The 24288-nt window shown below is 41.5% G+C and overlaps 1 protein-coding gene across 1 annotated transcript in view; it reads right to left on the reverse strand.

Annotated features, from left to right (window-relative positions):
• Positions 1–20593: 20593 nt before the first annotated feature.
• The window catches only part of kif26aa (kinesin family member 26Aa), a 46009-nt gene continuing 42314 nt past the window's right edge, over positions 20594–24288 (reverse strand). Inside the window, exon 13 of the mRNA XM_078173587.1 lies at positions 20594–23906. Coding sequence (XP_078029713.1) covers positions 23719–23906 — 188 coding nt within the window. The 3' untranslated portion in view covers positions 20594–23718. The remainder of the gene's footprint in view (positions 23907–24288) is intronic.

The following is a 24288-nucleotide window of genomic DNA, read 5'->3' on the forward strand; positions in this document are numbered from 1 at the left end:
ATTTTGACAACATGCTATACTATGACTTTTTTGTGAATTTCACGACATGCTATACTATGACGTTTATGTGAAATTTGACGACATGCTATACTATGACTTTTTTGCTAATTTTGACGACATGCTGTACTATGACTTTTTTGTGAAATTTGACGACCCGCTACAATATGATGTTTTTTTCATAATTTTGGACGACATGCTGTACTATGATGTTTTTTCATAATTTTGAACGACATGCTATACTATGACGTTTTTTATTGATTTTTGACGTCATGCTATACTATGACGTTTTCTTGTGATTTTGGATGACGTGCTATACTATGATTTTTTTTTGTGATTTTGGACGACATCCTATACTATGATTTTTTTTGTGATTTTGGACGACATGCTATACTATAATGTTTTTTCGTGATTTTGTACGACATGCTACAGTATGATGTTTTTGTGTGATTTTGGATGACATGCTATACTATGACGTTTTTTTCATAATTTTGGACGACATGCTATACTATGACGTTTTTGTGAATATCACGACATGCTATACTATGACTTTTTTGTGAATTTTGACGACATGCTATACTATGACGTTTTTGTGAATTTCACGACATGCTATACTATGACTTTTTTGTGAATTTTGACGACATGCTATACTATGACGTTTTTGTGAATTTCACGACATGCTATACTATGACTTTTTTGTGAATTTTGACGACATGCTATACTATGACGTTTTTGTGAAATTTGACGACATGCTATACTATGACGTTTTTGTTAAATTTGACGACATGCTATACTATGACTTTTTTGCTAATTTTGACGACATGCTATACTATGACTTTTTTGCTAATTTTGACGACATGCTATACTATGGCTTTTTTGTGAATTTCACGACATGCTATACTATGACTTTTTTGTGAATTTTGACGACATGCTATACTATGACGTTTTTGTGAAATTTGACGACATGGTATACTATGACGTTTTTGTGAAATTTGACGACATGCTATACTATGACTTTTTTGCTAATTTTGACGACATGCTGTACTTTGACTTTTTTGTGAAATTTGACGACGCGCTACAATATGACGTTTTTTTCATAATGTTGGACGACATACTTCACTATGATGTTTTTTTCATAATTTTGGACGACATGCTATACTATGATGTTTTTTCATAATTTTGGACGACATGCTATATTATGATGTTTTTGTGTGAGTTTGGATGGCATGCCATACTATGACGTGTTTTTGTGATTTTGGATGACATGCTAAACTATGATGTTTTTGTGTGATTTTGGATGACATGTTAAACTATGATGTTTTTTTTTTCATGATTTTGGATGACATGCTATACTATGACCTTTTTTTCACAATTTTGGATGACATCCTATACTATGATGTTTTTTTCATAATTGTGGACGACATGCTATACTATGACTTTTTGGTGAATTTTGACGACATGCTATACTTTGACATTTCTGTGACATTTGATGACATGCTATACTATGACGTTTTTGTGAATTTTGACGACATGCTATACTATCACGTTTTTGTGAATTTTGACGACATGCTATACAATAACTTTTTTCTGAATTTTGACGACATGCTATACTATGATGTTTTTGTGAAATTTGACGACATGCCATACTATGATGTTTTTTTATTGATTTTGGACGACATGCTATACTATGATGTTTTTTTCATAATTTTGGATGACATGCTATACTATGGCGTTTTGTCATGATTTTGGACGACATGCTATACTATGACTTTTTTGTGAATTTTGACGACATGCTGTACTATGACGTTTGTCGTGAATTTTGACGACATGTTTAACTATGATGTTTTTTTCATGATTTTGGACGACATGCTATACTATGACGTTTTTTTCATAATTTTGGACGACATGCTATACTATGATGTTTTTTTCATATTTGTGGACGACATGCTATACTATGACTTTTTTGTGAATTTTTACGACATGCTATACTATGACGTTTTTTCATAATTGTGGATGTCATATTATACTAAGATGTTTTTTTGTGATTTTGGATGACATCCTATACTATGATGTTTTTTTCATAATTGTGGATGACATGCTATACTATGACGTTTTTGTGAATTTTGACGACATGCTATAATATGACTTTTTTGTTAAATTTAACGACATGCTATACTATGACGTTTTTGTGAATTTTGACGACATGCTATACTATCACATTTTTGTGAATTTTGACGACATGCTATACAATAACTTTTTTGTGAATTTTGACGACATGCTATACTATGACGTTTTTGTGAACTTTGCTGAGGATGATGTTTTTTTTTCATAATTTTGGAAGACATACTTTACTATGATGTTTTTTTCATAATTTTGAATGACATGCTATACTATGATGTTTTTTTCAAAATTTATAACGACATGCCATACTATGATGTTTTTTTATTGATTTTGGACGACATGCTATACTATGATGTTTTTTTCATAATTTTGGATGACATGCTATACTATGACGTTTTGTCATGATTTTGGACGACATGCTATACTATGACTTTTTTGTGAATTTTGACGACATGCTGTACTATGATTTTTTTTTCATGATTTTGTGAAAATGTTTCTGCTGAAAACAGAGAAACTAATTAGAGACAAAATGCCCAATAAGGTTTTCCTGCAAAATCAATTCACGGAAACTCAACTTTGATTCAGAGTTATTATTTTTCCGCTTGTGTTCAGCTGTTTGTGATCTGAGAGTTCCAGCTCTACTCATCCATCCATTTTTTAACCGCTTGTCCTCTTGAGGCTCATGTGGGGTGGGGGGTAGAGCCTATCCCAGCCAACATTTGGTGAGAGGCAGGGTTCACCCTGGACAGGTCACCAGACTATCACAGGACTGACACATAGAGACAGACAACCATTCACACTCACATTCACACCTACGGACAATTTAGAGTCACCAATTAACCTGCATGTCTTTGGACTGTGGGAGGAAGCTGGAGCACCTGGAGGAAACCCACGCTGACACAGGGAGAACATGTCAGAGCACCTGGAGGAAACCCACGCTGACACAGGGAGAACATGTCAGAGCACCTGGAGGAAACCCACGCTGACACAGGGAGAACATGTCAGAGCACCTGGAGGAAACCCACACTGACACAGGGAGAACATGTCAGAGCACCTGGAGGAAACCCACGCTGACACAGGGAGAACATGTCGGAGCACCTGGAGGAAACCCACGCTGACACAGGGAGAACATGTCAGAGCACCTGGAGGAAACCCACGCTGACACAGGGAGAACATGTCAGAGCAAATCCATAAAATCTTGTAAAGAAAACAAATAAATAGCTAAATACAGAGCTGATTTTCTTCTACGTTCTCGGTCATACACTTACGCGCTCAGTAATATCAATGATCTTTCTGTTTTAGTCCTGCTGTTAATTAACCAGCTGAGAAACAAACTGAACAATAAACAGACCTGGCAACCCCCCGGCTTATGAGCACATGTTGACAACCTTTGTATGTGCTTCCATGGAAACGAGCCAGTGTTTCATCGTCTTGTATTTCGTGTGTTTGTGAATGTTGGAGGCGAGCGGCTGATTGTTCTCACAGTGACGAGCTTTACTGTGTGTTATCTTCTAACAAGCTGCTGTCAGGACCACAGCTCCTGTCTCCAAACTCCAACAGGAAATATTAATCATTTTAATTAGCCATTATCAAGAATATAAACACGGTCTGTGACGAATGTGTTTAAAGACCTGCGTTCCTACATCACATCGTGTGCTGACATCAGCTGTCAGTCAGCCCTTTACATGTTCATTAAAACATACAGTTGCATTTTGTTTCTTCTGTTTTGTTTTCTTATGAACTTCATAAAATACATTTGAATCATTTGGCAGACAGTTTACAGAAATGAATTATATGTTATATATATATATATATATATATATATATATATATATATATATCCTCCTGGGACCCAGAAGAAAAAAAGTTTTGATATCAAGATTTGTTTTATGTAATTTAAGTATTAGACTTGAAAGAAACATTTTGCATCAAAAAAAAATTCAAAAATATTATTTATTTACTTTTTATCACATGTCCTCTGTAGAGGACATCAGGACTTAGTCGGGTCTTAAATTTCCAGAGTTAGTCAATGAGTTTCAATTGAGTTACAATGGGACTTTGGGGTATTTTATGCTTTATCTCTAAATAAATGAGCTACAAAGGACTTTTACTCCCCTGGAATTATTATGTGGCTGTCTTCAATGCTTAACACTATGATTGATAGCTGTAGCAAGGTAGAGTGTATTCTTAATAGCTATACCAATGGGCCTGACGTTGCAGTCAGGGTGCAGGATTGGTACCCTGTACCACTGGGTTTAAAGGCCTAGTGGTCCAACTGCATTCACCCCTCACTATCTATGATGTGATGAGGTGTAATGCTTGCTATGTAGTCATTTAACACTCACCCAGGCAATAAGAAGTGATGGGGAGCCCCATAGTTTGACCCATGACCCCTATGTGACGGACCCCGAAGACCAGGTAAACTTTATTGTGTGTGGTGGCCTGGGAAGGGTAAAGAACAGTGGAGTGAAGCTTTATAGATAATATTGTATGTGTGAATACACTCTCAGCAAGAATTGTCATTGTTTAAAGGAAATAGAGCAAGAAGTTTCTTGAAATTCTCCTTTTAGGTAATATCCTACCATAGATGCATGGGAATGTACGTTCACCTAAGGTGTTCTTATTTTCCAATAAACCTTAAAATTCTTGCATACACATTACTTCAGAGTCTCACTCCAAGCCAAATTTCTGCTTTCACACTGACTAACCTTTAAAATGTATTAGAAATTATGAGAAAAAAATGTCATTCCCCTTAATGGCCTTCTGCCTGCTGAATCATGGAAACTGGTTAAAAGACAGGGGGTCCTGATGTCCTTTACAGAGGACATTGAATAAAAGGTGTATTTTGAAAAGGTTAAAATTACTCTGGATTTCTGAAATCTCTCTAAATTAAAGTTAAGACCCTTATATTCAGGAAACTAATTAAATATTAACAAAATAATCATAACTTTTGCCAGAAAATGATCAATTACCACTCTGGCAGCAAAAAATGAGAAAAACGTAATGGCAGCCATTTTGAAAAGGGTGTGTGTTTGCCCTGTTAATCCCACCCACATAATGTCTACATCATTAGAAAGCCCTGGATGTCCTCTTCAGAACACAATTTGACCCAAATGGATAGCATAAAGAATACTTGACTTACACTAGTTAGACCAATGTCCTCCACAGAGGACAAAAATTAATTGTCAGGACCCAGGAGGATATATATGTATATATATATATATATATATATATATATATATATATATATATATATTTATATTTATATATATACACATACATATATCCTGGCTGAAATTCAGTCGTAGGTATGAGACCACAGTTCTGCAAGCACCATTTATTTACAGTAGGTCGACACATCAGCACAGACCAGCTGCTGTGTGACATCAGTCTGACAGTGGTGGAACATGTGTGATGATGATGATGATGATGATGATGGTGATGATGATGATGATGATGATGATGATGATGATATGATGATATGATGATAATGAGATGATGAGGTAACAGATTAATCAGGACGCTGTATCATCTTCTGATGTCACCTGATCACACCTGGAGATTTACAATCAAGTATTCAAGCTTGTGTCCGTCCCTGACCGGTCATTATTTATATCAGATGTTATTCATGGTCATATGATTTGTTAATGTAATGGTAATGTAATGAAGGCTAATTAACAGTTAACATTATTAATAGCTCAAAACACTTTATTTTAGTACTAAGTAACTTTATTTACTGAGTTCAATAATTTTGAATCTTTAATTCTGAGTGATTTTGTTTTTGTCCTCAGAGGTCTCTTCCTCTCAGAAATACACCAGCTGATTTACACCAGGAACACGCAGGTTCATTGTCAGCTGTGTTTCTCTGATAACTATGAACACATGAATGCCTCCATCTAGAATCAGTGTTTGGTTTGTCCATTCTGGGCTACTGTAGAAACATGGCGGTGCAACACTGTGATCTCTGTAGACGAGGACCTGCTCCCTGTGTAGATATAAACAACTCATTCTGAGGGAACCAGAACACAACCATCAGATTATGGTGATGGTGATGATGATGATGATGGTGATGATGGTGATGATGGTTGGAACTGTTTCCTCTGTAGATAACCATTTCCATCTCAGCTGATGTCTGTCCATCACGCAGCCATCACAACGCTATTTGCAATTTCACAAATGTATGGGTCTTAAACCCTCACAGTCGACTGTCAGGAGATAAAGTGGCATCTGAATGTCAGGCTGCAGCTTTAATCCACTGCAGACACACACCGGTACTGAACATCAGAAAGTTTCCTCCCAAAACTAAATGAGAAAATCATGTGATATCAGAGTGAGAGGATGGAGCCTGATGGACCGCAGCACATCTCACAAGCTTTGAAATTAGAAACATGTCCTGTTTATTTATTACACACTGTGTTCTTCTGTCAGACCGCTGTCCTGCAGGAAGTGAACCTTTTTAAAGAACGGCTGCTTTCAGTACGTCTGACTGACGGCTGGTTTAAGATCAGACGCTGCTTTAAGAGACATCTGACATTTTTATTATCAACACATAAAAACACATTTCAGCAGATTCCTCTGATCATTCAGGTCAGACACACCCATATCATACACAGAAGGTGCACTTACAGGGGCAGAGTCAGTGATAACAAGATCCAAGATGTTCCTCTTGATGTGTGTGGGAGAGTCTAAATGTTGCCTGAGGTTTAAACAGTCCAGTAGCTGTAGGAACTCGGACGCAAGGTGGCAGGAGGGGGTGTTGACATGGATGTTAAAATCTCCAAGAATTATGATGTTGGGGGAAGTTGAACAGAAGGTGGAAAGAAGATTGTACATCTCTGGGATGAAACGTGTATTTGGTTTAGGTGGACGGTAGATTAAGAGAACAGTCATGGGGAGAGGATGCTTGCTATTGAATGCAAGACATTCAAAAGAGGACAGTTCAGGGACAGGCAGGGGAGACAGGACCAAGTGATTGCGGTAGATGACAGCCAAGCCACCACCACGACCAGAGCTGCGGGCTTGTTGGAGGTAACAGTAGCCAGGAGGACAGGTCTCATTTAAAACAGAAAATACATCTGGTTGATGCCAGGTTTCTGTTAGGCACATTATATCTATATCATTTATATATAACACTTGTCCCGTATGTGATCATGTATGAGGCATGATTTATTTGTGAGGGACTGGACATTAAAAAGTTCAGTTTTAATGTTGGATGAAGTAGTGAGTCTCTGTACTCATTTAAGTAGACTGAAATTCACCCCGCGCTTACTGACTGTGTCCATGCGTGGCGCTGTTGCAGCCACTCCAGTGTCACTGCTACTAATCCATGGAGTGACAGCGCTCTGATGACGAGGGAGAGATGCGACAGGGCGCACAGCTGACCAGACGGAGGGAATGGCGTTATCAGACCAGGAGAAAACAAACTTTCTTCGAGAGCTTCTGTGGATGTACCGGGGCCGACGTAGGAGATCAAGTTCTTTTATGACCGACATACAGGCAGGAGCATTGTGGTTGTTTAGCTTCATCAGCTGGGCAGCAGAGAAGTTCATTATGCCAGGCGTTTGGGCTCCGCGTCTGTTATTAACCGTCAGCCACAGAGGTAGCACACACAGGAGGAGAAACACTCGGGGGCGAATCACTCTGCACAGATGGTACATCAGGGACATGGCTGGTGAAGTCGAGATCGGAGCGTATGAAGCGTGTCGGGCATCCAGGGAGCCAAGAGCAGGAGATACAGGCAGGATTGAGAGTGCCAAGGCCGGTTAACTGTTCTGCTAACCACCGATACCTGCTCGTTGACACTTGCTACCAGCCGCAGGATGGGAAATTGCCCAAGTCGGTAAGATCCGTGCATCAACATGGCAGTTCCACCGATGAATCGCTCACAGAAATTGGTGGCAAGAGTGGTCAGTATTGCTCAAGACTTAAAACTTAAAACTAAAAAACTTGAAGCTTGAAGCTTGAGGGGAGAAGCGGCGAACAGACAGCGCCAGCGTCCTCTCCCCATCAATAGATAGAGCACCTCTCTATCTCTCTTAGGCATGCAGAGATTGTAGGTAATGTTCAGTTTGGCCGGGGAGGCCTGGGGCTTGGCTCAGGCAAACCGGTATGGAATACAGCAGGTCTCAAAGATAAAAGAAAGCTGGTTGTAGAACAGATACGTAGACAAGAGGAGATGCTAAGGGGTGCAAAGGTAGTGGCCCAGGCTAAACAGGGACAGTGGTTGAATTGGGAAAGTGTAGAGAAGAGGAAGCTAAGTTGGAGGGACCTGTGGAGTATGGAGGAGAATCGTATTAGATTCCTGGTAGGGGCTACATACGATGTGTTACCAACCCCCCAGAACCTAAAACTGTGGGTAAATGAGGACCCATCATGCCCATTGTGTTCACATACCGCAACCTTAAAGCATATTTTGTCAGGCTGTAAAGTTAGCTTGTCACAAGGCCGATATACATGGCGACATAACCAGGTGTTGAAATGTTTAGTTGCAGACATCGAAGGGAAACGAAGACAGGTGAATTCAGGTGTTAAGGATAGGAGTTTAGCAATTCAGTTTGTCCATGAGGGAGAGAAATAGAGAAGGGATAAGTTAGTAAGGAGGCAAGGGTGTGGCCGCCTAGAAGGTGCTTGTGATTGGGAAATGCAAGTAGATGTAGGGGGAAAGCTTGTTGTTCCCCAGGAAATAGTCTGTACCAAGCAGAGGCCTGACTTAGTGTTGTGGTCAGTGAGTCAACGGATAGTTTATTTAATTGAGCTGACAGTTCCTTGGGAAGATTCAGCGGAAGAAGCCTATGAAAGATAAAAGCTTAGATATGCAGACTTAAGGCCTGAACATACTCGGGCGGACGTATGCGGAACGGACTCTGTGGAGGTTCGCGTGGACTCAAAGTGGACGTTCACAAGCCCTGTGCGTGCAAAGCTCAGATTTTACGACCACACGGACTCCGCTCCGCGCACCAGTGACTGCTCGGCATGTATTTTTCACATCGCGGGGATTTTTCACGGACATTTTTACAGGAAACTACAACGCAGAAGTGCACTCAACTATGAAAGCCTGAATGACTGCGGACATTCCTCGGGGAGTCCGCTCCGCTAATAGTACACCCAAGTATGTTCGGGCCTTTAGGAGCAGAAGCTGAGCAGCGAGGATGGAAAACTAGGATTTGTCCAGTGGAAGTGGGGTGTAGGGGATTCATAGCAAGATCAGCTGTCACTGGTGAAAGGAGGTTCCCACCCGATGACCCCAAAGACATGTTACTTATCACTGCTCACTGGTCTGTATAGTTAAGCCTTGCCATAAATAAACTTCTTGTGTTTATTTGAATTCAGTATAAACGTCTGATCATCAGTGATGTCGTCACTGGTTCATCTCTTTATTTTCACCCGTCAAACACAAACTCTGAACGAGACACTTGTTTGCGCTTTCTCCTCGTCCAGCACTGACGTGACGAGGCCTCTGGGCGCCATGGCGACCAGGATGGAGCGAATTTTTATTGACTCATTAATGAGTAAATTAGCCGTCGTTCAGGAGGTGAAAACTATCTGTTCTCCTCTTCTTCTTTGTCTTGTTCTTCTTCGTCTTCTTCTCAGTGACGGGTCTTAATTAGTGTTTGTCACATGACCTGTTCACCGTCAGCTGTTTCCTCGCCTCGCCTCATCGATCTCAATCAATCAATCAATTTTATTTATAAAGCCCAATATCACAAATCACAATTTGCCTCACAGGGCTTTACAGCATACGACATCCCCCTGTCCTTATGACCCTCACAGCTGATCAGGAAAAATTCCCCAAAAAAAAAACCCTTTAACGGGAAAAAAGTGTAGAAAGCTCATGGAAAAGCAACTGAGGAGGGATCCCTCTTACAAAGCTTTTTCTTTTCTTCTGACGTTTTGACTCTTTATGAAAAAATCAAACTGTGGACATGTCCCTCCGTCTGTCCTTCCATCCGTCCCTCCGTCTGTCCGTCCATCTGTCCGTCCCTCATGTTGCTGTCTTTGGACAGGACTCATGTTTTTGGATTAGTCGCTGTAAAGCTCAGAGTGCCGACCAGAAGTCTGATTTCCTGTCATGTTATCAGCTCTGAAGCTTCTTGTTAAATATGGAAATGATGGAGTCTTTAACCCTTGATGGCCCACACACACACACACAAACAGTAAACACCGAGGACATGTATACCAGCGTCCTCAGGGACGTCTCAGGTGCATCGTTCTGACAGAAGCTCGTCAGCTTCGCTGTGTGTCAGTGAAAACCCATCAGGATTCACGTCACAGCTGAACTCTGGCTGAACTCGTCTGTCACTACTTTAAATAAAGCTCTGATCAAACAGGAAGTGAGCGTCACTGCAGGTTGGCGTTCTAACGGCTGTCACAAAGCGAGAAACACATCAATATTTAATGTGGAGCTGAAAACTGCATGACAACGATGAGTTCACTGGTGTGTCATAAACAAACCTGAAGAGTTTCATCAGAAATTTTTAAACCTGCGGTTGCACTCAGCCAGAGTCAATGACGTGAAGATTTAAACACGATTAACGTCGGCTCTCATCCAGCCTGCAGAGAACAGATGACCTTTGAAGAGAATTTACAGAATAAAAACAAAAAGTCCTCGACCCAATAACCTGTCGATCATCGTGTATCAGAGCCCCCAAAGATAATCTGATCATAAACACACAGGCCGCATTTCCCAGTTAAGAACGATCTTAAAACATCTTTGGTAAGAAAGGTCGCTAAGAGTGTTTTCCAGATGAGTTCTTAATGCCCGTCTTAGGACTGTCTTAAGATCGCTCGTTAAGACACTCTTAACAGGAGCTGGCCACTTCCGCAGTGCTGAAACTACATCAATCAATGTCAGGCACATCAATCACCCACCTGTGAATCAGCGCATAAGTCACACACAGCGCTGCTACCTAACGCACTAATTCCCTGCTGTTTGTGTATGTGTGTTCTAATATTTCTAATGAAAAACTAAGACGATTAATATTTGTTAATGATCTATTTTCATGATGAAAACAAGACTACATCTAAATAAGAAGTAGTCTTGGTAAGAGAATCATGAGGACATGTATTATATTTAAACAAAAAAACACAGACGCCTTGCTGAGGCCGGTGCCGTCTCCCACCACCTCCAGGAAGCTCCCCACTGCGTAAAAATGCAGCACAGCCAGGCACTGCACCTCCGGGCTGAGGGCCACATTGTACCGGGTTGCCCTCCAGATGTGTGGAGACACTAATTGATGAGGCGTTGTATCTCAGCTGCTACTTCGTTTGGACAGCCCGGTCTGACAGCACGTCGAGTGGGCTGAAGTGCTGACGCACAAATGCATTTACATATACGGTTTGGCTTCGCACACGGTGATGCTGTTGGTTAGCAGCGAGAATATGCTGTAAAGCAGCCATGGTATCTCACACATGTGTGATGTGGCAACACCTTTATGTAGAGTAGCGGGTGGAGCGTCCTTTGATGAGGTTCCAGCTGAGCTTAATTACACCTGTCAGTTGCTTGATATCTGAATGTCGCAAGTTTGGAGGGTGGATGTGTTTCTGTTGAGCCCTGACGCACATTTTGGATGTGGTAAACTATCTGATATGTGCATGCAGATACGGGATATGTGCGGACAAATTATGATAAATGATCGTCATGATGATTCATTTTATTTGTGTGCCTGATGTGCACAGCACATACAGGAACACACTTGTTATTCCTCATACTTATTTTTCGTCTTATTTTTATTTTTCTTCCGCCAGATTTCGGTGCGTAACTTGTGCCACAGCTTTGAGCGCACATAGGGTCTTCATAAAACATATAGATTCAAGATTCAAAGTGTTGATTGTCATATGCACAGTAAGGACACATGTTTCCCTGCAGAATGAAACTTGTTCTTTTCTGTCACCAATTAATGCTAAACAATATAAATCTGAAGTATGAAACAGATCAAAATATATATGGTGTGCACTGTTTTAACATCTCCTTGCTTAGTGTAATATTAATGTGCCTGATGTGGCTGGAGCTGTGAGCGTTTGGTCGCTAAGAAGACTGTTAAGAGTGGGTCAGCTCAATCTTACAACTCCTTCTTAGTGAAAGATCTTAAGCTAAGTGCGATTCTGGGAAACGCGCTTTTCTTTCACGGGAGGCTTAAGAGTGTTCTTAAGAAGCTCTTAGCGCTAGGAGCGATCTGGGAAACGTGGCCAGAGTCAGTCACAGACCTTCATAAGTCCCCACATATGATCCATCATTTCTCCATCCTGCATGGAAACAAACCGACTGAACTGGACCTCAAACTGGAGGCTGGCTCCTGACCTTTTGATTGACACCTCAGTTCAACCAGTAAGAGTTTCAAGTGCTGTGGCTATGGCCTGGATAGCCAACCAGAGCCTGAGCTGAGGTGATGTGTGTCACTGAGACATTCTGTAGTTCAGAGGTTTTTAAAGAGCCACTGATTGGCCAAATGTTACCGAGCAGGGCTGTAAACACAGACAGTGCAGGGGGCTCCGTGAGGTGGGGGGCCCATAGAGAGAGTGGGCCATCATGAATGACTGTGACTTTAGATATCTGCCTGCCAGAAGAACTCTCATTACATTAAAAACAGTAACGTTTTATTTATATATTTATTCCCTGGAAAAAGACAAACACATCTCTGTCATGTTTATTCATTCTTTTTTTGTAAAATAATCAAAAACATCTAGAACAAAATTATAACAAATAAATTATTAAAACTGTTAAATTAAATAAATCATTTCTGATTTTCTTTGGTATATTTTCTGATAAACAGATAAACAGTGATGGTTGTTGTTTAATATGTGTGTTGATGACCAGACCATATGTGCACGATAGCGTGTGCTATTGGACCCATCGCAACTACCTTACACCACTGTTTTGCGGGATTATGGGTGTTGTAGTGAGATTTGAACCCCTTATTGTCTCCGTGTACAGGCATAATAAAGAAATGTCTCCTCTGTTGCTGTTGAACAGTTTTTCTGATCACTGCAGGTTTTCTGAAAGTGTTTTATTCACAGTGAGCCCCTAAACAGACATTTCTGTCTGTGTTGATTAGTTTTTCACTCATGTTCACACATTCATTTATGTCTCACCATCTTCTCTTTGTGCCTGTGCTGCTTAGCAGGAGCCAGAGTGACGTGGACATTTACATGAAGATTTTACAGATTTTATTGGAGCGAGAATCTTTCGGCTCATCTTTGGTCCAGCTGCTGCCTCTGAGCCTCTGCAGGTAAACTTCCTGTTTATAACACCTGACTGTGTGACATAACCTGCTCTGCTCATATTCATCCACTTTACTGTCAAACCTTTCCCTCTGTGTGTCGGCCACAGCTCTGCTCTGATGACTGGTCATTACCAGCTGGATTATTAATATCTGATCATACTTCCAGCTCCTCCAACAAAACTTTACTGACTCTGTCTGACTGAAAATCACCTCGACAACTACAGACAGATCAGAGCAGAGACGTGACGCTGATCAGTGAAGGTGGAGATGTGTTTAATGACCGTGTTTAATGTCGGAGATTTTAGCGGTCTGAGAGTCGAGAGAGGTTATTTATAAAACTACTGTTGAGTTATCCTGAAAACCTGGTTTCTCTTTCTGCAGCGTCTCATTTTGTGTCATCTCTGTGGGACTTCCTGTCTGTCTCTCTGTAGGTGACGGATCGCATTCACGTCTTCTGTGGTGCTCTGATCTCTCTAAGTATTTCCCTGTAGACTTCCTGCGTTTCACTCTGATGTCTGAGATCAGATGATGAAGACAATGAAGATGTCTCAGCCTCCACTTTGTCCCTGCCCTCAGTCTGCTGAGATGATGATAACTTCATAAAGACGCATTGTGCATGAAAATCAGCTGAACATAACACAGACAGAAACCCTTCTGTTATTACCATGTTACCCACCTGTTATTCACCTGTTATAACCTTGTTATTCACCTGTTATTAACCTGTTATTCACCTGTTATACAACCTATTACTCACCTGTTATACACCTGTTATTCACCTGTTATAACCCTGTTATTCACCTGTTATAAACCTGTTATACAACCTATTACTCACCTGTTATTCACCTGTTATAACCCTGTTATTCACCTGTTATTTACCTGTTATACACCTGTTATTCACCTGTTATAACCCTGTTATTCACCTGTTATTTACCTGTTATACACCTGTTACTCACCTGTTATAGAACCTATGACTCACCTGTTATACACCTGTTATTCACCTGTTATTCACCTGGTTTTTTTACCTATTATTCACCTGTTATTTACCAATTATTACCCTGTTATTTACCTGTTATTCAGCTGTTATATGTCTGTTATAGACCTGTTACTCACCTGTTACACACCTGTTATTCACCTGTTATAACCCTGTTATTCACCTGTTATTCACCTGTTTTTTTAACCTGTTATTCACCTGTTGTTAACCTGTTATTCACCTGTTATAACCATGTTATTCACCTGGTTTTTTACCTGTTGTTAACCTGTTATTCACCTATTATTACCCTGTTATTTACCTGTTATTCACCTGTTTTCAGTTTGTTATTCACCTGTTATTCACCTGTCATTAACCTGTTATTTACCTGTTATTCACCTGTTATTAACCTGTTTTTTTAACCTGTTACTTACCTGTTGTTCACTTGTTTTTTTTTACCTGTGATTCACCTGTTATTTACCTGTTATTCACCTGTTATTCACTTGTTTTTTTACCTGTTATTCACCTGTTATCCACCTGTTATTTACTTGTTATCCACCTGTTATTCACCTGTTATTAACCTGGTTTTTTTACCTGTTATTTACCTGTTATTCACCTGTTATTTACCTTTTATTCACTTGTTTTTCACCTGTTATCCACCTGTTATTCACCTGTTATTTAGTTGTTATCCACTTGCATTTTTTCATCTGCGTAATATTGCGAAAATTAGGCCTATCCTGACCTGAAAAGATGCAGAAAAATTGGTCCACGCTTTTGTTACCTCTAGGCTGGATTACTGTAACTCTCTATTATCAGGTAGCTCTAGTAAGTCCTTAAAAACTCTCCAGCTAATTCAGAATGCAGCAGCACGTGTACTAACAGGAACTAAGAAACGAGATTTCCTGTTTTAGCTTCTCTGCACTGGCTCCCTGTAAAATCCAGAATTGAATTTAAAATCCTACTGTTAACTTATAAAGCTCTAAATGGTCAAGCTCCATCATATCTTAGAGAGCTCATAGTGCCATATTATCCCACCAGAACACTGCGCTCTGAGAACGCAGGGTTACTCGTGGTCCCTAAAGTCTCCAAAAGTAGATCAGGAGCCAGAGCCTTCAGCTATCAGGCTCCTCTCCTGTGGAATCATCTTCCTGTTACGGTCCGGGAGGCAGACACCGTCTCCACATTTAAGACTAGACTTAAGACTTTCCTCTTTGATAAAGCTTATAGTTAGGGCTGGCTCAGGCTTGTCCTGTACCAGCCCCTAGTTAGGCTGACTTAGGCCTAGTCTGCCGGAGAACCCCCTATAATACACCGGGCACCTTCTCTCCTTCTCTCTCTCTCTCTCTCTCGTATCCTATTACTGCATCTTGCTAACTCGGCCATTCTGGATGTCACTAACTCGGCTTCTTCTCCGGAGCCTTTGTGCTCCACTGTCTCTCAGGTTAACTCATATCACAGCGGTGCCTGGACAGCGTGACGTGTGTGGTTGTGCTGCTGCCGTGGTCCTGCCAGATGCCTCCTGCTGCTGCTGCCATCATTAGTCATTAGTCATACTTCTACTGTTATTATACACATATGACTATTGTCACACATGTATACTGCCAGATATTAATACATACTTTCAACATATTGTACCACAGTAGCCAGAACTATAACTATAATATTATTACTTTCATTAATGTTGTTGTAAGCTACTGTTATTACCTGCATCTCTCTCTCTGTCTCTCTCTCTCTCTCTGTCTCTCTGTCTCATTGTGTCATATGGATTACTGTTAATTTATTATGCTGATCTGTTCTGTACGACATCTATTGCACGTCTGTCCGTCCTGGAAGAGGGATCCCTCCTCAGTTGCTCTTCCTGAGGTTTCTACCGTTTTTTTCCCCGTTAAAGGGTTTTTTGGGGAGTTTTTCCTGATCAGCTGTGAGGGTCATAAGGACAGAGGGATGTTGTATGCTGTAAAGCCCTGTGAGGCAAATTGTGATTTGTGATATTGTGCTTTATAAATAAAATTGATTGATTGATTGATTGATTGTTTTTCACCTGGTATCCACCTATTATTCACTTGTTTTTTTTTACCTGTTATTCACCTGTTATTCACTTGTTTTTTTACCTGTTATTCACCTGTTATTTACCTGTTATTCACCTGTTATTTACCTGTTATTCACTTGTTATTCACCTGTTATTACCCTGTTATTCACTTGTTATTACCCTGTTATTCACCTGTTATCAACCTGTTATTGACCCATTATTAAGCCTGACCTACAGTTTGAGGATCATCAGAGGAAGACAACCTGTCTGAATAAGTCCTGAAGTGTCCCCAGCATTCAGAGACAGTGTCTCAGGGAGGTCACAGTCATCACAGTGTTTATGTGTCTGTTACTCAGCCTGGACTTTAACATGCTGTCAGCGTGTCGATGTCTCACCGTCATTTCTGAGCAGCACAGAGAGAAGGAGAAATGTTCATTTCCCTTAGTCATCTGATGACACACTGGATAAACCTGACACACACACTGGATAAACCTGACACACACACAATGGATAAACCTGACACACACACTGGATACACCTGACACACACCAGATAAATCTGACACACACTGGATAAACCTGACACACACCAGATAAATCTGACACACACTGGATAAACCTGACACACACTGGATAAACCTGACACACACCAGATAAATCTGACACACACTGGATAAACCTGACACACACACTGGATAAACCTGACACACACACTGGATAAACCTGACACACACACTGGATACACCTGACACACACACTGGATAAACCTGACACACACACTGGATAAACCTGACACACACACTGGATAAACCTGACACACACACTGGATACACCTGACACACACACTGGATAAACCTGACACACACACTGGATAAACCTGACACACACACTGGATACACCTGACACACACACTGGATAAACCTGACACACACACTGGATAAACCTGACACACACACTGGATACACCTGACACACACACTGGATAAACCTGACACACACACTGGATAAACCTGACACACACACTGGATACACCTGACACACACTGGATACACCTGACACACACTGGATAAACCTGACACACACTGGATAAATCTGACACACACTGGATAAATCTGACACACACTGGATAAACCTGACACACACTGGATAAACCTGACACACACTGGATAAATCTGACACACACTGGATAAACCTGACACACACCAGATAAATCTGACACACACTGGATAAACCTGACACACACACTGGATAAACCTGACACACACACTGGATAAACCTGACACACACACTGGATACACCTGACACACACTGGATAAACCTGACACACACTGGATACACCTGACACACACTGGATAAACCTGACACACACTGGATTAACCTGACACACACGCTGGATAAACCTGACACACACACTGGATAAACCTGACACACACACTGGATACACCTGACACACACTGGATAAACCTGACACACACACTGGATAAACCTGACACACACTGGATAAACCTGACACACACACTGGATACACCTGACACACACTGGATACACCTGACACACACTGGATAAACCTGACACACACTGGATACACCTGACACACACACTGGATACACCTGACACACACTGGATAAACCTGACACACACACTGGATACACCTGACACACACTGGATAAACCTGACACACACACTGGATACACCTGACACACACTGGATAAACCTGACACACACACCTGATAAACCTGACACACACACTGGATAAACCTGACACACACACTGGATAAACCTGACACACACACTGGATACACCTGACACACACTGGATAAACCTGACACACACACCTGATAAACCTGACACACACACTGGATACACCTGACACACACACCTGATAAACCTGACACACACACTGGATACACCTGACACACACACTGGATAAACCTGACACACACACTGGATAAACCTGACACACACACTGGATACACCTGACACACACACTGGATAAACCTGACACACACACTGGATACACCTGACACACACTGGATAAACCTGACACACACACCTGATAAACCTGACACACACACACTGGATAAACCTGACACACACACCTGATAAACCTGACACACACACTGGATAAACCTGACACACACACTGGATAAACCTGACACACATTGGATAAACCTGACACACACTGGATAAACCTGACACACACACTGGATAAACCTGACACACACACTGGATAAACCTGACACACACACTGGATACACCTGACACACACACTGGATAAACCTGACACACACACTGGATAAACCTGACACACACACTGGATACACCTGACACACACACTGGATAAACCTGACACACATTGGATAAACCTGACACACACTGGATAAACCTGACACACACACTGGATAAACCTGACACACACACTGGATACACCTGACACACACACTGGATAAACCTGACACACACACTGGATAAACCTGACACACACACCTGATAAACCTGACACACACACTGGATACACCTGACACACACACTGGATAAACCTGACACACACACTGGATAAACCTGACACACACTGGATACACCTGACACACACTGGATAAACCTGACACACACTGGATACACCTGACACACACACCTGATAAACCTGACACACACACTGGATAAACCTGACACACACACTGGATAAACCTGACACACACTGGATAAACCTGACACACACTGGATACACCTGACACACACTGGATACACCTGACACACACTGGATAAACCTGACACACACTGGATACACCTGACACACACTGGATACACCTGACACACACTGGATAAACCTGACACACACTGGATACACCTGACACACACTGGATAAACCTGACACACACTGGATACACCTGACACACACTGGATACACCTGACACACACTGGATACACCTGACACACACTGGATAAACCTGACACACACTGGATACACCTGACACACACTGGATAAACCTGACACACACTGGATACACCTGACACACACTGGATAAACCTGACACACACTGGATAAACCTGACACACACTGGATACACCTGACACACACTGGATACACCTGACACACACTGGATACACCTGACACACACTGGATAAACCTGACACACACTGGATACACCTGACACACACTGGATAAACCTGACACACACTGGATACACCTGACACACACTGGATAAACCTGACACACACTGGATAAACCTGACACACACTGGATACACCTGACACACACTGGATAAACCTGACACACACTGGATACACCTGACACACACTGGATACATCTGACACACACTGGATAAACCTGACACACACTGGATACACCTGACACACACTGGATAAACCTGACACACACTGGATACACCTGACACACACTGGATAAACCTGACACACACTGGATACACCTGACACACACTGGATAAACCTGACACACACACTGGATAAACCTGACACACACACTGGATACACCTGACACACACACTGGATACACCTGACACACACTGGATAAACCTGACACACACTGGATTCACCTGACACACACTGGATAAACCTGACACACACACCTGATAAACCTGACACACACACTGGATAAACCTGACACACACACTGGATAAACCTGACACACACACTGGATACACCTGACACACACACTGGATAAACCTGACACACACACTGGATAAACCTGACACACACACTGGATACACCTGACACACACACTGGATAAACCTGACACACACACTGGATACACCTGACACACACTGGATAAACCTGACACACACTGGATACACCTGACACACACTGGATAAACCTGACACACACACTGGATAAACCTGACACACACACTGGATAAACCTGACACACACACTGGATACACCTGACACACACTGGATAAACCTGACACACACACTGGATAAACCTGACACACACACTGGATAAACCTGACACACACTGGATAAACCTGACACACACACTGGATAAACCTGACACACACTGGATACACCTGACACACACACTGGATAAACCTGACACACACACTGGATAAACCTGACACACACACTGGATACACCTGACACACACTGGATAAACCTGACACACACACTGGATAAACCTGACACACACACTGGATAAACCTGACACACACTGGAGCTTTAAACTGATCTCATGTGGTCAGACTGACAGCAGGACACTTTTTCTAAAATGTACAACAGATAATAAAAAGTGACTCGTGTTGTGATTTAACCAAAAGACTCTTATCTTTATTAACATGTATGACACGAGGCAACCCACCCAGCCTGTACACTGTTTTCCAAACTCTTCTCTTTTCTTTACAAATGATTAGAAAACTGTACAGTACCAAAATAAATAAAAAAAGAGTTAGTAAAGGTCTCACGTCACTTTAAAAAAATGTGTTTGGCAAAACTCACTTTTTCTTCTAAGACAAACACAACTAAAGAAACAGAAGCAGAACATCACATGTTTAAAGAAGAAGAAGAAGAAAAGTTTTCATGCAGCAACTTTAAAAACAGCCTGAGAATGTTTTAATGTCGACTGACCAGGAGGAGGAGGAGGAGGAGGAGGAGGAGAAGAGGAGGAGGAGGAGGAGAAGAAGAGAAAGAGGAGGAGGAGGAGGAGGAGGAGGAGGAGAAGGAGAAGAAGAAGAGGAGGAGGAGGAGGAGAAGAAGAGGAAGAGGAAGAGGAGGAGGAGGAGGAGGAGGAGGAGAAGAAGAAGAAGAAGAAGAAGAAGGAGAAGAAGGAGAAGGAGGAGGAGAAGGAGAAGAAGAAGAGGGAGGAGAAGAACAGACACTTCAGAAAGTTAAAGAGGAAAAAATGGTTGAAGAAACAAAGTTAGAAATTTGAATGAATGAATGACTCCTCAGGGTGACAGTGTGACTCAGCCTGGTTTCTACACTGTTATTGAATGTCAGGCTTTGAAGCATTTTGATGAACAGAGTCAGTCTCCATCCATGTCAGTGAAAACATGGATGCTTCACACACAGAAGATCTATACAATCAGCACAGTTTCAAGATTAGAGTCACCAATTCAGTATCTGACCAAATGTCTCCCCTTCTGTTCCTGAGATATGACGTTAAAACATGATGATGTCACAGTCAAGCTGACCTTTGACCTTTTGACCTTCATTATTTTATCCTGTTAGACATTTGTGTCAAGTTTGGTCAGAATTAGTGAATGAATTCTTCAGTTATGGACAAAAACATGTTTTGTGAGGTCACAGTGACCTTTGACCACAAAATTCTAATCAGTTCATTGTTGAGTCCAGGTGGACGTTTGAGTCAAAGTTTTAAAAATTCCCTCAGCATGTTGTTGACATATTATGTTTATGAGAATGGGCTTGAAAACATGATATCTCCTGCCACAGCTGAGGCACCTGACAGAAAACAAATCTACTCTTTAACTAGTTTAAAAATGTCTTAATAAATGTTGATAAAATGTCAAAAAAATAATAAAATATCTGAAAAAAATACTGAAAAAAGGTCATAAAAATGTTATTAAATTCTTCAACACATATTAATAAAATGTCTCAAAAATGTTTATAAAATGTCGTAAAATGTTGCAAAAATATGAATAAAATATAGAGACAATATCAACTTTTTTAGATGTTTAAATATTGAATTTAGAGAGCTTATATTTGACTGATGAAGTTTGTTGTTTGTCATCTTCAATCAGTGAAACATTTTCAGCTCACAGACTCGTCTCAGTTTGAATCAGTCGAGTCTCTCAGGTCACTTTTCCACCAACATAAAACAGCTTCTGTTCTGGTTCCTGCATCTCATCGTGAACTGGACAGAGCATTTCAAAAAAATTAAACTGGTTTGGAGCCCAGAAAGTTGTTTCTGAACCAACAAACGGCAGGTATTTCTGAAATGGATGTTTGAAACATGATGACATCAGAGGGCGTGTCATAGTCTACAGGTTGGAAAGAGACGATAGAGACGGCAACAAACGAGAAACATAACAAGAACTCGTCAGGAAAAAGACTAGAAGCTCACAGGTCGTCAGAGTGATCTGTCGTCCTGCTACAACTGTTTACTTCTATCTATCTATGTATTTCAATGGTTCTGCTGGTGGAAACGCAGACTGGTTCTCCAGATCGAACCAAGGTTTCAAGAACCAGAGCTCGTCTGCTGGACTCAGTTTGCTCCTGTTTCCTGCTCTTTGGTTCTGGTCTCAGAGACGACCGACAGTTTCTGCTTTCAGGTTTTTTACCATCAGAACGTGTTTCTGTCTGTCAGAGCTGGCGAGGTGTGTCTGTTCACACTGAGCTGAAGGAAACATGATGATTTTTTGTCTCTGATTTCTGAGAGGATTTATGGAGTCATGTTTAATCTGGATAAACGTCAATGACAATGAGACTAAATGATTTCAACATGAGTTCACATTTCATGAGACGATAAGGAGGAGATTTATCTTTAAATGATAATCTGACAGAAGCTGTGAGTCAGTGTGTGTGTCGAGTCAAAGGCAGCAAATCATCCAGTGAGATGAGCTCTGTATTAATAACTGAATTATTGCTCGTCTCTCCGTCTCCTTTTTTTTCTTCTCTCGCTCAAACTTAAATACAGTTTCTATCATGTAAACTCTGAAATCACACATCAGCTTTTTGCATAACTAATATATTAAAGTTTTAAGATCAGCACCATAAAAACAAACAGACATGATAAACATATAAAATCAGAATAAATAATTAATGTATTAAATTAGATGATAAATAGAAAGGCACTTCCAGAACTTTCATCCTCTCTGAGATCTGTTCGTCGTCACTGACTCAGGACCAGCAGTGTGTTCCTCTGCTTTGACGGGATGTGTCCACAGAGGACAAACGTCAGTCACCATGGAAACACATCCAAAAACAGTTTTCTTACATCAGTTGTCACCGACATGTTCTGAGTTTTTAACTTCCTGTTTGTTCCAGCTGCAGCTCCTCTGTCTCCGTCTCCGTCTCATCTGTTCGAGTCTTCAGAGATTTGACTTTGATTAAACGAATGAATGAATGAGTCTGTCGGACGTTTTGTCCGCTGAGATAAATGACGTCAGAGTTTTCCTGTGATGTCCTGAAAAATGAATTTCTGCTCAGGACAATAAATCATGTCCTTTGTCATTATGCCACAGAGACTCCTCTCCTTTCTGCGCTTCCCATTGGTCGCCATGAACGTGTTATCAGAGCTAGAAACTGCACTTCAACATTTCACTCATTCATTTTAATCAAAGTTGCTCCCTTGTGCATGACTGTCAGTGTTTTTGGGGCCTCAGTAGATTTTTTTTTGTTGCAGTACTGTGAGTAGCCACAGGGGGCAGGCTGACAGCAGTGGTGCTCTTTTAATACGCCCATCCCCGTCTCTCCTCTCACACCTCCACCTCCTGCTGTCCTCCCTGCGTGGCGGCGGCGGCTGATGTCACAGCGATGTCAAAGCATGTCTCCATCATGACGCGGGACTTGCAGAGGTTGACGCAGTACTCCAGCTCCGCCGTGACCTGAGCCAGAGCCTCCAGGTACTCCTGGGACTCCCGGTCCAGGTCCTGGTCCACGTCGACTGGAGGGGGGACACAGACAGGAAGAGACGAGTCAGAGTTAAAAACATTTCATATGAATACGCAAGAATCACCGCCCTGTGGTTGTATGACTCCGCCCACCGGCCCAGTCACAGTTACAGTTTATATCCATGTGTCACCTCTCAGTGAGGACTCCTAACCTTCTTAACAATAATGTTAGCCTGACTCGTTGTTAGCTGGTGACTAGCCTCTAGCAGTGCAAAGGGAAGGACCGTGAGGCGTTCAGGTGCTGTTCACCAACACAGACTTTATGAGTCTTCACCACAAAACATGGCCATCTCATGAGGTCTAACAGCCCTGAACTTATTCACACACTTCATTCTGCTGCTGTCATCACTGTTTGTTGCATCGTCACCATGACAA

This window comes from Epinephelus lanceolatus, chromosome 13 (genome assembly GCF_041903045.1).
Source record: "Epinephelus lanceolatus isolate andai-2023 chromosome 13, ASM4190304v1, whole genome shotgun sequence".
Taxonomy (NCBI): Eukaryota; Metazoa; Chordata; class Actinopteri; order Perciformes; family Serranidae; genus Epinephelus; species Epinephelus lanceolatus.